Source organism: Chiloscyllium punctatum, chromosome 44 (assembly GCF_047496795.1).
Source record: "Chiloscyllium punctatum isolate Juve2018m chromosome 44, sChiPun1.3, whole genome shotgun sequence".
NCBI lineage: Eukaryota > Metazoa > Chordata > Chondrichthyes > Orectolobiformes > Hemiscylliidae > Chiloscyllium > Chiloscyllium punctatum.
Window position 1 is genome coordinate 45,424,348 of NC_092782.1, and position 14,675 is coordinate 45,439,022.

The window sequence follows — 14,675 nt, forward strand, 5'->3', positions numbered from 1 at the left end:
GACTTTGAAGTGCAAGTTCACAGCTCCTTGAAAGTGGAGTTGCAGGTAGATAGGATAGTGAAGAAGGCATTTGGTATGCTTTCCTTTATTGGTCAGAGTATTGAGTATAGGAGTTGGGGAGGTCATGTGCGGCTGTGTAGGACATTGGTTAGGCCCCTTTTGGAATATTGGAAGTATGTTGTGAAACTTGAAAGGGTATAGACGTTATTTTAAAGGATGTTGCCAGGGTTGGAGGATTTGAGCTATCGGGAGAGGCTGAATAGGCTGGGGCTGTTTTCCCTGGAGCATTAGAGGATGAGGGATGATCTTATAGAGGTTTATAAAATCACGAGGGGCATGCTTGGGGTAAATAGATAAGGTATTTTCCCTGGGGTGGGGGACTCCAGAACTAGAGGGCATAGGTTTAGGGTGAGAGGGAAAGGTATAAAAGGGACCCTAGGGGCAACTTTTTCACACAAAGGGTGGTGCATTTATGGAATGAGCTGCCACAGGAAATGATAGAGGTTGGTACAATTACAGCATTTAAAAGGCATCTGGATGGGTGGTTGAATAAGAAGGGTTTAGAGGGATATGGGCTAAGTGCTGGCAAATGGGTCTAGATTGGGTTGGGATATCTGGTCAGCATGGACAGGTTGGACTGAAGGGTCTATTTCTGTGCTGTACATCTCTATGACTATGATTCTATGATTGCTTGCATTGACTACCTGCAGATTGGGCAAATTTTGAGCAAATTATAATGTTTCTGCAAATGCAAATTCACCCCATAGATACATATTGTGTGTGCGTCCATGAGAGAGAGAGTTTGTGTGTGTGTTTGCGTGGTAAAATATGTGTGTGAGTGAGATGGAGTATACGCTTGTGAGTCAGTGTGAGTGTGGGGGGTGTATGAGTGTGTCTGCGTGAGTGTGTGAGAATGTGTGTGTACGTGTGCTTGTGGGTGTGTGTGAGAGAGTCTATAATGTAGTGGGGTCACCTGTAGTGTGACATGAATCCCAAGTCTCAGTTGAGGCCATCCTCATTGGTTCCGAACTTGGCTATCAGCCTCTGCTCGGCCACTCTGCATTGTTGCATATCCCAAAGTCCACCTTGGAGGATAGTCACCCAAAGATCCGAGGCCGAATGTCCCTGACCGTTGAAATGTTCACCGAACATGCTTGTCTGGCGATTATTGCACAACAGAAGATGGAAACTAGGCTGTGCGTTTCTTTGGAATCCGTGATCACAATCACCAGCCAGAAGTTAGGAGCTTGTTGGTTTTAAAAAAAAAAGGAGCGAAAAGGACTGTGATTACCATGCCTCTGAAAATCCGGCCCAGAATGTATGCAGGAAAACAAAATCCAAAAATACCCCAACTATCCAGCTGCCCAATTTATTTTGCACAATTTTATATTAAAGCCTGCTCTATCTAAAGCTAGAAACTTAGCATCAATTTCATGTGCTCCTTAACAAACTCTCCAGTGATTTCAATCATATAATGGTCACTTTCAGATTATTTTACATTTGTAACAATGTGTGACAATGCAGACTACACAAGTTGTATATGAACCAATAGATATACCCAGAGAGGTGTTGGTGCTCGTGGGGAACAAAATGATTTTGATCCTTTGGTTCCCAATGTGCTCAGGTGAAACTATATGGGCTGGAATTGACTGTTAATGTGAGACTGTGTGGTCTGCCCTCTTCCACTCTCACTCTCTCAACATCAAGAACCAAGTGGCTGGAGCTCAGGCAGCAGCTGCCAAACAGGAAGACAGTCAGTTTGAGTTCGTGCGGGACAGAGCAGTGATTCAGTGTTTAAGGAGAGTACACCTCCGAAAAGCTAAACATTGCTGCCTTCACTAACACTGCCCGCTGCTGCATGTATTCTTTCTCCATTTGCAGCCCTTCCCTCTTGCTCGTTTGTGGCTTCCTGGTGTAAACCGTTCCCAACGTTTTCCCTGTCTGTGGGACTACCAGAATATTGAGAGGACAATTCAAAATTGCAATCAATCTTCTCATTAAATACAAAAATAGAAATTGTTGGAGAAACTCTGCAGGTCTGACAGCACCGATGCAGCGAAAGTAGAGTTGTACGTGGACAGTCTGGACAGGAACTCAAGGCACTGTTGGTAAGTTTGTAGGTGACACAAAGATAGTTGGAGTAACAGGCAATGTTGAGGAAGCAGGGAAGCTGCAGGAGGTCTTGGATAGGCAGGGGAGAGCAGGCAAAGAAGTGGCGATAGAGCATAATGTGGGAAAATGTCAGGTTACGCACTTTATTAGAAAGAATAGGGGCTTGGACTATTTTCTCAACAGGAAAGACTTGAGAAATCCAAAGCACAAAAGGACATAGGAGACCTAGCCAAGGATTTTCTTAAGGTTAGCATGCCGTTTCAGTTGATAGTTAGGAAGGCAAATGCAATATTGGCATTTATTTTGAAGGGACTAGAATCCAAGAGCAAGGATGTACTGCTGAGGCTGTATCAAATGGGCAAATGGGCTGAGGAGTGGCAGGTGGAGTTTAATTTGGATAAATTTGAGGTATTACATTTTGGTAGTGCAAATGGGGGCAGGACATAAGGATCTGGGGATTGTTGCCGAATAAAGAGACCTTGGAAGCTCCTTGAAAGTGGAGTCACAGGTAGACAGAGTAGTGAAGAAGGTGTTTGGTACACTTGCCTTTATTGGTCAGTGCATTGAGTATAGGAGTTGGGAAGCCGTGTTGTGGTTATACAGAATATTGGTTAGGCCACTTTTAGAACACTGTGCTCGGTTCTGGTCTGCATGCTTTAGGAAAGATGCTGTGAAATTTGAAAGGGTGCAGAAAAGACTTACAAGGATGTTCCCTGGGTTGGAGGGCTTGAGCTACAGAGAGAGGCTGAATAGGTTCTATGTCTATATGACTTTAAGACTCTGGTCAGATTGTATTTGGTATGTTATAAGCAGTTTTGGGCCCTGTATCTAAGGATGGACGTGCTGACCTTGGTAGGGTTCCAGAGATTTGCAAGAATAATATCGGGGATAAAGGACTTGTCATATAAGGAGCAGTGCAGAGCTCTGGGTCTGTAATTGATAGAGTTTAGGAGGATGGAGTTGGTTCATTGAAACTTACAGAATGCTGAGGGTCCTGAATAGAGTGGATGTACAGAAAATGTTTCCACTAGTTCTTTGGTCTCTGTATTTATGTGTAATCTTTAACTTACAGTTTTTCAACATGTGCAGAGGCTAGAAATTCTTGATTGTTCCCTTGAAAGTAGACAAATATAAGGAGACATTTAAGAATGGTATTCAAAATTATGAAGGGTTTTGATCAAGTTAGGGCGGACCTTCTTTAGAAGGTCAGTAACCAGTGAACAAAGATACAAGCTAATTAGGAAAAAAGAAAGTGAGGACTGCAGATGCTGGAGATCAGAGTTGAAAAGTGAGACTCTGGCAAAGCACAGCAGGTCAGACAGCATCCAAGGAGTAGGAGAGTTGACATTTTGGACATAAGCCCTTCATCACGAATGTTCCTGATGAAGGTCTTATGCTGGAAACTTCAACTCTCCTGCTCCTCAGATGCTGCTTGACCCGCTGTGCTTTTTCCAGCACTACACTTTTCGTCACTAATTAGGAAAAGAACCGGAGTAAGACGAAGACAGTTATTTTTCACAACCAGTTGTTTGGGCATGAAATGTACTGTCTGAAAAGGTGATGGAAGTAAATTCAGTTTTAACTTTGCAAGGAATTTGAATTTGAAAGTGAAAAGTGAGATTTCCAGGATTGCACAGAACAAACCAGAATGGAATTTATTCGGTTAGATTTTCAAACGTTGGCATGGAACTGATGCTGAATGGTTTCCTTTGTTCTGCAATTCGATAATTATTTAAAATTGTAGGAAATACTTTAGTGCAGAGCTGACTTGATATGTACTAGCAGTCAGGTACTTCTGGGTCCCATTACCAGAATGAAAAAATGGACAGGGCTGTGTGGGTTGGACAAGATTTAAGATCCCTCAATGTGATTTGAATATGGTAGGCATAAATGAAATATATAAATAAGACAGCAATATTTAAATATTAAAGTAATGCATTTATTTTTAATAAGTTAGAAATACAAGCATCAATCTTAAAATCTACATTATTATAAATAAGTTACATTTTTCCCAATATAGAAGCAACACAGTTCACTTGTTCTTTTAAATCCTGTTTCAATTCAATTAGGTAATATGTATGCATCTAAAGGTCCACTGTACATATTTAATAAATACAGAGTGCGAACAGAGAATAAGCAATAAGAGAAAAGGGAAACCACAGGTTTCAGAGCAGGATAATGATGGGTGGTTTTAGACTTTCAGTCTTACAAATAAATATGGATTTTATTAGAGCAACAGTAGGAGTCAAGCTTGATCTGTATTGGAGAACTTCATGCAATAAGTAGGTTTCAAATGTACAGCACCGGTAAGACTGTGAGACTGTGTCACTATGTTACACACAGCAATGAATTACTGTTTGGCTCCAATCCTTGGCAATGAACAACTCTAATGAAGAATGGAGCTAAGGCACTTGGTTGGGTGACTGCAAAGGAAACTTTGTTTTACATGGAATCTTAGAAAAATAGAACTCAGAAATGTTTCATCTGGCAGCTTAGGCCATGTTACACCTGATCAGTTGATGTTTAATACTAATAGTGGATGTAAAAGGTAGAAACACTATTTAGTTATTGCCTTGAGAAAGGATTTCCTGACAAAGAAATGGTATTGCTTCTAAATCTTGTCTATATTGTAACGTATACCTGCTGTAAATAAATAAATAAGTTACCAAAACTGGTGTGTGAAATATCAAGAACCATCAATGTTTTTCCTCTGGCTGCATACTTCCAAAGGATTGACTGACAAAGAAATGGTATCACTGTGAAATCTTTCCTACCGTGAAGTCTACTTGCTGTAAATAAATAAATAAGTTACTAGACCTGGTGTTTTAAACATTAAAGAGACATCAATGCACTTTCTATAGCTGCATAATTTCAGTTTAACAGGAAATCTCTGGTATATTACCAAATTGCATATTGTATCAGTGATAGCATTTGAAAATACTTCACTGGAAGTGAAGTGCTTTCAGATGTCCTGAGGTTGTGCAATGTTCCATTTAGATCAACAATTAGATCAGATTCCCTACAGAATGGAAACAGGCCCTTCAGCCCAACAAGTCCACACCGACCCTCCAAAGAGCAACCCACCCAGACCTAGTCCCCTACCCTACATTTACTCCTGACTAATGGACCTAACGCTATGGGCAATTTAGCATGGCCAATTCACCTGACCTGCACATCTTTGGACTGTGGGAGGAAACCGGAGCACCCGGAGGAAACCCACGCAGACATGGGGAGAATGTGCAAACTCTACAATTGCCACCCCAAAAGACTTGCAATTGCATCATGTCATTACCTTAGTAAAAAATCTCCCAAAGTGACAAAATTTGACATTGACCCTCTGAAGGAAATATTAGGGCAGGTGACAAGCATCTTAATAAAGGATGAATTTTAAAACTGAATTAAAGGAGGACAGAGGGAAAAAATAAAAAGATTTGGAGAGCGAATTCCAGAGCTGAGGACCTATGGAAAAAGAAGATCCATTCTCCAATGGTGATGTGATGAAAACCACAGATGTGTGAATGATCATAATTGGAGAAATGCAGAAATCTGAGAACGTTGGAACACTGGAAGAGATCACAAAGGTAAGGACAGGTGAAGTTACAGACGGATTTGAATACAGGACTGAAAACTTTAACGTTGAGATGTTGCCAGATTGGGAGAATTAGATGCCAGCAACCACAAGGGTGCTAAATGAATGGGTCTTGGATGAAGTTCAGATTCAGGCAGCAGAGTTTTGGATGAGTTTAAGTTTACAGCTGAGGGCTAGGTAGGCAAATTAGAATCAATGGAATATATGTAATTTAAACATATTTCTATATTTTTGATCTCTGGCAGTGGAAGGTGGTAATCAATGGATTGAACAAACTTTTCTCTGTTTCTGCTACTATTTCCAGGTATGTTTAGTGAGATTAACATATCTCTGAGATCCAATTATAACAGTCCTATTGCTGGGTAAAGATTATGGTATTAGTTTATATGCAGCTAAGAAAATGCCATGTCTCTTTAATATACGTTGTTGTTGATGCATTTTTCAAATGCTCTTATTATGCATCCACTGGACCTGTTCATAGATTAAGAAGCCCTGCAGCTCTTGGGGTTATCCAAAGTCCTGAGAAGCCTAATCAGGTATTTTTGGAGCCTGTCCAGAATCACATGTCTAATGGTAAAAACAAAAGCAGAATTCTTCTGGAGAAACCTCTTCAGGCGATGTGCCTTCTCACATCTAGAGACGGAGCAGCCGTACGAAGTGGCCAAAGACCTGACCAGGACTTTGAGGTTCTTCACGTCAGTTTGGATCTGCAGTGTGTTATCCATCTGGAGTGTGTCCAGACTCTCAATGAAGCAGCCCAGTGCCTCATCCACAGTCCCAAGGTTCTCTAGGTTATTCCCTTTGAGTGGCTCCGGAATGAGGTCTAATCCACTGAAAATGAGGCTTGGTGCTGGCTTGAACTGAAAAAAAAACATATGTGATTTTATCTATCAATACTATCAATTTAAAAAAACTATCTGTCTACCAGTATCATGTAAGCACTTACTTGTCTATCAATTATCTACCACGTTAAAAACTGTCATAACTTTGCATTTGGGTTAATGTTACAAATGACACAGGTACAGGAAGTTTTAAGCTTTCATATTGCAGCAACCAATTTGTCGAACATGATACACACTTCATAAATCATCATTAACTCTGAACAAATGACCATTTTTTCTAAATATTGAGGAATCACATCCTTTGTAATTCTAGTATTTTCCCGACTACTGATTTCAAGCTAACATATCTGTAGTTCCCGGTGAGCAAAGATTCAATGGATTATCACCAGGGATGGCAGGACTCTCCACTGAGGAGAGATTGTTTCAACTTGAAGAATGAGAAGTGATCTGATTGAAATGTATAAATTTCTGACAGGGCTGGACAGACTAGATGCAGGGTGTAAGTTTTCCCTGGTTTGAGAGTCCAGGAGCAGGGGACATAATCTTGGGATATGGAGTAAAATATTTCTGTCCCATTAATGTTTCCTTACAACCCTTTCTTTTAACTACTGCTAATTTCTTTTACTTCTACATTTTCACTAGATCCTTGGACTGTAACTATTTCAAGGATTCATCCTATGTCTTCCTCTATGAAGATAGACACAAAGTACCTATATAGCTTCTTTGCCATTTCTCTATTGCCTATTATACATTCTCCTGTTGCTGGATGTAATTGACACAGGTTTGCCTTTGCTAATCTTTTCCTTTTTACAAATTTACAGATGCTTTTACAATTCAATTTTATATTTCTTTCTATTTTACATTCATATCCTATTCTGTTAGTATCAACTTTTGGTCATCCTTTGCTGAATTGTAAAATTTTCCCATACTCAGGCTTGCAACTTCTTGTGATAATTTTTGTGAGTCTTCTCCTCTGATCTGAACCTATCTTTAACTTCCCTTGTTAGCTATGAATATCTCATTTTTTCCATTCTGTATTTTTGTCTTAAAGGAATGTATAATTGTTGAAAGCAAAACTCAAACTCTTTAAATATTAGCCATTGCTTATCTGCCAACAAGATCCAATCTACCATACTTTGGAGACGCCTGTCTTGGACTGAAGTGTACAAAGTTAAAAATCACACAACACCAGGTTATAGTCCGACAGTGCTCCTAAAGCTATTGCTTCCAAATAATTCTGTTGGACTATAACCTGGTGTTGTGTGATTTTTAACAATCTACCATAGCCCTCCTTAACTTCCTCCTCATAATTGCCCTTGATTAGATTTTAGACCTTAGTTCCAAATTGAACTCATCTTTTTGAAACTGAATGGAAAATTATATAACAGTATGGTCACTCAAGATCTTTTTTACAAGATTATTAATTAGTCTGTTGTGACTTTAATTCTTCATCTAACTCCTGCCCTGGCCCGAGTCTCCATGCACTGCTCAAAGACCAGCAGTTCAACCTTCCTCCTGACGTTTCCTGTCCTAGTATTGAACTTTCTTCACCCAACGTTCCCACAATTGCAAACCGAGCAGGCGTCAGCAAGCGTTGCCCCAGTGTAAGGTGTGTCCCTTCCCTAGCCCAGAGGAACTTGCGCAGTGTAACTAACCCTATCGCTGTCCCAAGCCAACTCAGGGACGAATGCACAATAAGGCATTGCCGACCCTCGGGATTCTGCCTCATGAGTTACAGGCTGGAGAAAATTGAAAGATTTAATGTTCTTGCCTCGCGAGTTAGTTTGTGTTATTTTAACGAGCAATTGCACGGTTCGGAAAAGACGGAGAGAGGAGTTTAGTCGACGCTGGTGCTCCGATACCAACGTGTTAATCAGTGCCGTGTGTGATCTCACATCTAAACTTCCCAGTCTCAATTTCTATAGGAAAGGGAATTCCTTCCGTCACAATAAAACTTCCATCACTTCGGTTTAAATTGTTTTCTAGCTTTTCACGTATAATTCCTACCGAACCTTTGTTTTCATTTCCCGGGTTTGCCTCTTTATTTTTAAGTTGGAATGCGATTTTTAAAAATTCAGATTTTTGTTTCACTCAACACGGTTGAATCTACTCTAAACGGTTACGCTATAGTTTCGTCCGTTCTTGCTATTTTCGCTTCGTCAATCGGATTGAGTTTCAGCTGAGCTTCTGAAGTTAGCTCGGGCGACCTGGAAATAGCCCTCATGCAGGAATTCGCTGACTAAACCGACAGTTACCTGCACATGTCAAATATATGAATATTGTTTCAAGATCGTTTCAGCGAAAGATTTACCTGAAATTGACGGAAGCTTGTAATTACAGGGGTAAATTCCCAGGATGGAAAATACCTTGATATGGACAATGAGCGATTTCTAATTCCAACTCGTTCTTCATTTATTATTGCGGCCTCTTTATTATTCTCCCTCTTTTCTCCTGTATCTTTCCTGTTCCCTGTTCATTTTCCCTCTGTTTTCTGTTACTTTCAATAACTTTGCGCAAAACTTCCTTACACCATCTCTCTCTCTCTCTCGTTTTCTCAGGACGATCTGTTATTTTACTGAGGTTTCCGCAGAAGATGTTTTAATTATTGAAGATGCAGATTTATGTGGTTTACATGCAGTAACCGGAACATTGAGGGCCGCCAGGCTAATCCTTCCAAGTGAGATTGCTGGAGTTTTTTCTGCACCGACATGAAACGTTTACCGTTTAGACGTTTCTGTGGTTCATGTTGAAAAGGAACGGAAAGGCGAAACTTGGGTGAAGATCTCGGTAAGTCACTGGGTGAATCCCTGGGTGAATCATTGGATAAACATCTGGGGGAATCTCTGGGTAAACATCTGGGTGAATCTCTGGTGAACATATGGATGGATTTCTGGGTAAACATCTGTGTGAATCTCTGGGTAAACATCTGTGTGAATCTCTGGTGAACATCTGGGTGAATATTTGGGTAAACATCGGGATGAATCCCTCGGTAAACATTGGGGTGAATCCCTGAGTAAACATCTGTGTGAATCTCTGGGTAAACATCTGGGTGAATCCCTGGTTGATCATCTGGATGGATCTCTGGGTAAACATCTGTGTGATTCCTTGGGTAAACCACTGGGTTAATCTCTGGTGAACATCTGGGTGAATCCCTGGGTAAACATCTGGGTGAATCTCTGTGTAAACATCGGGGTGAATCCCTGGTTGAACATCTGGGTGAGTGCCTGGTTGAATCATCCATTGAACAGCTAGGTACACAGTTGGGTGGATACCTGAGTGAATTTCTCGGCGAATGACTGAGAGCTGCAACTTTAAGCATAATTTTGAAGTTTCTCAGATGATTTCATTACCCTGTCTGCTCATTTCCTTCTATCCCTTTTCCCACGTCTGCTTAATTTGCCGATCACACTGATTCTTGCGGGTGTTATAGACAGCCGGCACTAATGGAAGTGCAGGGAACCACTCCGGAATCCTGGCCAACAGTCCTGCCCCAACTGACAGCGGTACAAACAAATGAACCTGAAGACGGTGGGTGCCGCCTACATACCACTCATTTGAAAGTTGTGTAGCTGTCATGGAAGTAGTTGTATTTCACCAGCGCCTCGTAACTTTCCTTGCAATCCCAGTCACTGTGTTCCTATCCCTGTGCCAAACTTCCCTTTCCCCCCACCCCCACCCAGCAGGATGTGGCTCGGAGAGTGGAAATGTTGCCATACCTGATTGTTGGCCTCCTGAATGCGGCTGATGACGGTCCGGGCCAAGAGACGGGTGTCTCTGATCAGTCTGTCAGTGGCGGTGGGACGTCCTGAGCACAGTGGAGCCAATAACCACAGAATGGTCCACGCGGACATGGCGAAATTCTTCATCCTGAAGAATTGGTCAGACGATGGGCGAATCGGGAGAAGAAAGTTGAATTTAGAACAAATGCAGGTATGTACGCCGTTTATTCATTGTCAGAGAGTGAAACATGAATATTATTGGAGAGATGCCTCCCCAAACCCTCACTGCACTGGCCAAGGCCCTTCACTCACCTGGAGGGAAGAGAATCCGTCCCTGAAGAGAGTCCAATTCTTTAAAGTGACACCTCTCTTTCTGACGCAGCTTGCTGTCCCATGGCACCATTCTGTGCCCATGCCTCCCTCAACACAGGGTAGTTCCCCAATGGTTCCTCAGAGTCCTGTCGTGCCTGGTCAGGACGCATCACATTGCTCTGACTGGGGGCTAAGGGCAGGGGATTGAATCACACAGCTGGGGCAACGCTGCATTAAAATGAAGTGGCGAGGGGAGTGGGGCGAGACTTGGTTTCTACCTCACTGGGTGCAACACGATGGTCACCGAGACGAATGAGAATGTGTCAGTGACATATTCCCACTTCACAGCCATATTTCACTCTCAACTTCCCGAAAGAGGAGGATCAAGACATTGAAAGGTTCGTTGAAAAAGAAAAGATTGGAAAACGAGGCAGGGTGTTCGGGAGACACGGTGAAGGGGAACAGAAACGGGGAGAGAAGGGTTATGGAGGAAGAGACTGAAAAAGACTGAGCATGGCAGAGGAATAGAACAGGACAGGGTGACGGACGGGGCAGAGAGATGAAATGAGAGAGAATGGAAAACAATAATCCCGAAATGAGAGAGAAATTGAGGAGAACTTAGCAGAAAGACAATGAGGTCGATAGCGAAAAAAAAACAAGAAAACAAACAAAAAGGGAATAAAATGAGTGAGGGCGAAAAGTTAAGAAAGCAAAAGAGAGTTTGAGTGAGGAAAAACTAAAAGGGAAAATAAAAAAGTTCATGTTTGCAAAAGAAGACTAAAAGCATAAATATGACAAAAAAGGGAAGTCTGCGGGAAATAGGTGAGAGGTCCAAATAGAGAGACAAAAAATAATAAAAAGTAGTTTCAAAAATGTTTAATATAAATTCCCCTTCTCAGCCCTGGTCCCGGGCGGAGTTGAACTCAGTGACAACACTGATAGGGCAGGAACCTGGTGCATTTACAGCTGCAAGGGTAGCAGGATTCTACAACAAGAATCATGTGCTGTTTGAGTAAATCCTACTTATGTAAATGAACATCAACAACTTAGAGAAAAAAAAAGCCTGTCTCTACATCTCACTTCCCTTTCCGAATACCAAACTGCCCACAGCCCGTCTCTGATCGGGAATCTCTGACTCCCTCCCTCCCCAGTCACAGGCTCCGAGTTTTCTTACCTGTTCACTGGCTCGCCGCCCGACTCTTCACTCTGACCCCGTGGAGCCGCTCCTTCTTATATTGGGAGTTCCATTGCACAATGTGTGTGTGTGATTCATAGAATTTTTAGCATTTTGGAAACCCAACCTTACCCCAGTTATTCCCGACCTGGAAAAACTTCATCTTTAATTAGATGAGCAATATCAAGGGTTTGCAGAAAACGCTTGTAAGACAAGAGAGAGAGAAAGTTAAAATCAAATCTTGGAGTTGGGCCGAATTGTCGATGTCATACAGCAGCTACAAAATTACTGAAGATTTCAAACATTAAACAGACATTTTTAAAGAAAAACCAAGTTGTGGTAATCAAGAAGATGGTTTTGAGAAGGATAGGCTTTACTTTGCTAAGTTTTATTAAAGTTTTCTCACGGTTGATATATTGCGGCATTTATATGTTTTTTTTATTTGCAACTGGTTTCAAGATAACTTGTCAGATTGACTTAGTCCATAGTATATTCCCATAGAATAGTTTAAACACTACCCAGAACCTTGAGTACAAGGCTGACTCTATTGTGCTAACCTGAGGAGGTGATGTAGTGGACAGCGAAGAGGGTTACCTCAGATTACAACAGGATCTGGACCAGATGGGCCAATGGGCTGAGAAGTGGCAGATGGAGTTTAATTCAGATAAATGCAAGGTGCTGCATTTTGGGAAAGCAAATCTTAGCAGGACTTATACACTTAATGGTAAGGTCCTAGGGAGTGTTGCTGAACAAAGAGATCTTGGATTGCAGGTTCATAGCGCCTTGAAAGTGGTCACAGGAGGATAGGAAAGTGAAGAAGGCGTTTGGTATGCTTGGGAGTTGGGAGGTCATGTTGTGGCTGTACAGGACATTGCTTAGGCCACTGTTGGAATATTGCGTGAAGTTCTGGTCTCCTTCCTATCGGAAAGATGTTGTGAAACTTGAAAGGGTTCAGAAAGGATTTACAAGGATGTTGCCAGGGTTAGAGGATTTGAGCTATAGGGAGAAGCTGAACAGGCTGGGGCTGTTTTCCCTGGAGCGTCAGAGGCTGAGGGGAGACCTTATAGAGGTTTACAAAATTATGAGTGGCATGGATAGGATAAATAGACAAAGTCTTTTCCCTGGGGTCGGGGAGTCCAGAACTAGAGGGCATTGGTTTAGGGTGAGAGGGGAAAGATATAAAAGAGACCTAAGGGGCAACTTTTTGATGCAGCAGGTGGTACGTGTATGGAATGGTGGAGGAGGTGGTGGAGGCTGGTACAATTGCAACATTTAAGAGGCATTTGGATGGGTATATGAATAGGAAGGGTTTGGAGGGATATGGGCTGTGTGCTGGCAGGTGGGACTAGATTGGGTTGGGATATCTGGTCAGCATGGACGGGTTGGACCGAAGGGGCTGTTTCCATGCTGTACATCTCTATGACTCTATGACTCTAAGGGCTGCAGTGTCTAGGGAAAAAAATTGAAAATAAGACGAGGTTACAAGTGGCAAAGAAATGCTGAATGACAATGAGAAAAGGTAAATCAAAAGTATTTGCGTTTCTATATTGCATTTCACACAGTGTATCTAAAGGCACTTTGCAGACAGAGAAGGACTTTTAAAGTGTAGCCACATGCTCACTACAGGCTCACACAACTGCAATGAAATAACCTTCAGACAAATTGGTGTCTCCCTACATTCTTGATCCCTATCTCCACTACCCCCAACCACCCGTTCCTCATCCACCTGCTGCTCCTCTGCTTCGTCTGAAGCACAGAATTACTCTTCACATGGATGCTGACAACACAATGGCAAACCTCACTACCACCTCTCTTGATTTCTCCACTGTTACTGAGATAAGACTGCTTATCTGACTTTCAGGACTGGATGTGCAGAAGTTTCCTTCTCTTTGGGAAGACAAATTGTATTGTTTTCTGTCCCTGCTCCAAATTCATATTTGACCTGACGTACACTTCCAATCGCATACACATGCTATCACTGAGACCATTTATTTATACTTTTGTAACAGCTCACCAGTGCTGAAACCCAGAATCATGCCTTTGTTAGCTCTAACTTTGAGAGGGTATAGGTTTAGGGTGAGAGGGGAAAGATATAAAAGAGACCTAAGGGGCAACTTTTTCACGCAGAGGGTGATCAGTGTATGGAATGAGCTGCCAGAGCAAGTGGTGGAGGCTGGTACAATTTCAACAATTAAGAGGCATTTGGATGGGTATATGAATAGGAAAGGTTTGGAGGGATATGGGCCAGGTGCTGGGAGGTGGGACTAGATTGGGTTGGGATATCTGGTTGGTATGGACGGGTTGGACCAAAGGGTCTGTTTCCATGCTGTACATCTCTATGAATCTATGACTCTATTCTAATACATTCCTGCTTAATTTGTCATGTTTACCCTCTGTAAACTTGAAGTCACCAGAGTTTTGTGGCCTTTGCCTTAACTTATAACAAGTCAGTTTGAAGACAATAGCAGTGGAAGGGTGTTTTTTGACTGGAGGTGTGTGACGAGTGGTGTTCTGAAGTGATCAGTGTTGGGATTCCTGTTATGAGGAGACTGCAAATGGTCTGATTAGTAAGTATGTGGAAAACACAAGGGTTGAGAAAGCTGCTGATAGTGCGGAGGATTGCCAGAGGATACCGCAGAATACATATAGTCTGGACAATTGGGCAGAGAAATGGCAGGTGGAATTTAATCCTGACAAATGTGAAGTGAATTGTTTTGGAAGGTCTGATGTAGGAGGGAAGTATTGAGTAAATGGCAGAATCCTTTGAAGCATTAACATAAAGAGGGATCTAGGCATACAGGTCCACGGTTCACAGAAAGTGGCAACACAAGTTGGCAAGATGGTCATGAAAGCAGATAGCATGCTTGCCTTCATTAGTCAGGGCATAGAGTATAAAAATTAGTAAGCTTTTTTCAGCTGTATAGAAC

The 14,675-nt window shown here is 42.0% G+C and overlaps 1 protein-coding gene across 1 annotated transcript; it reads right to left on the reverse strand.

Moving 5' to 3' along the window:
• Positions 1 to 6,183: 6,183 nt before the first annotated feature.
• On the reverse strand, positions 6,184 to 10,394 carry lepa (leptin a). The gene is made up of 2 exons (XM_072562068.1): positions 10,260 to 10,394; positions 6,184 to 6,561 (listed from the first exon to the last, which is right to left on the reverse strand). Exons 1-2 carry the CDS (start codon positions 10,392 to 10,394, stop codon positions 6,184 to 6,186), a joined length of 513 nt encoding a protein of 170 aa, XP_072418169.1.
• Between the last annotated feature and the right edge of the window lie 4,281 nt (positions 10,395 to 14,675).

Excerpts from the sequence above, each read along its gene's own strand:
- lepa (XM_072562068.1), bottom strand. The coding sequence starts at position 10,394 with ATGTCCGCGTGGACCATTCTGTGGTTATTGGCTCCACTGTGCTCAGGA. Across the intron at positions 6,562-10,259 it reads TTCAGGAGGCCAACAATCAG|TTCAAGCCAGCACCAAGCCT; the intron begins GTATGGCAACAT and ends TTTTTTTTTCAG.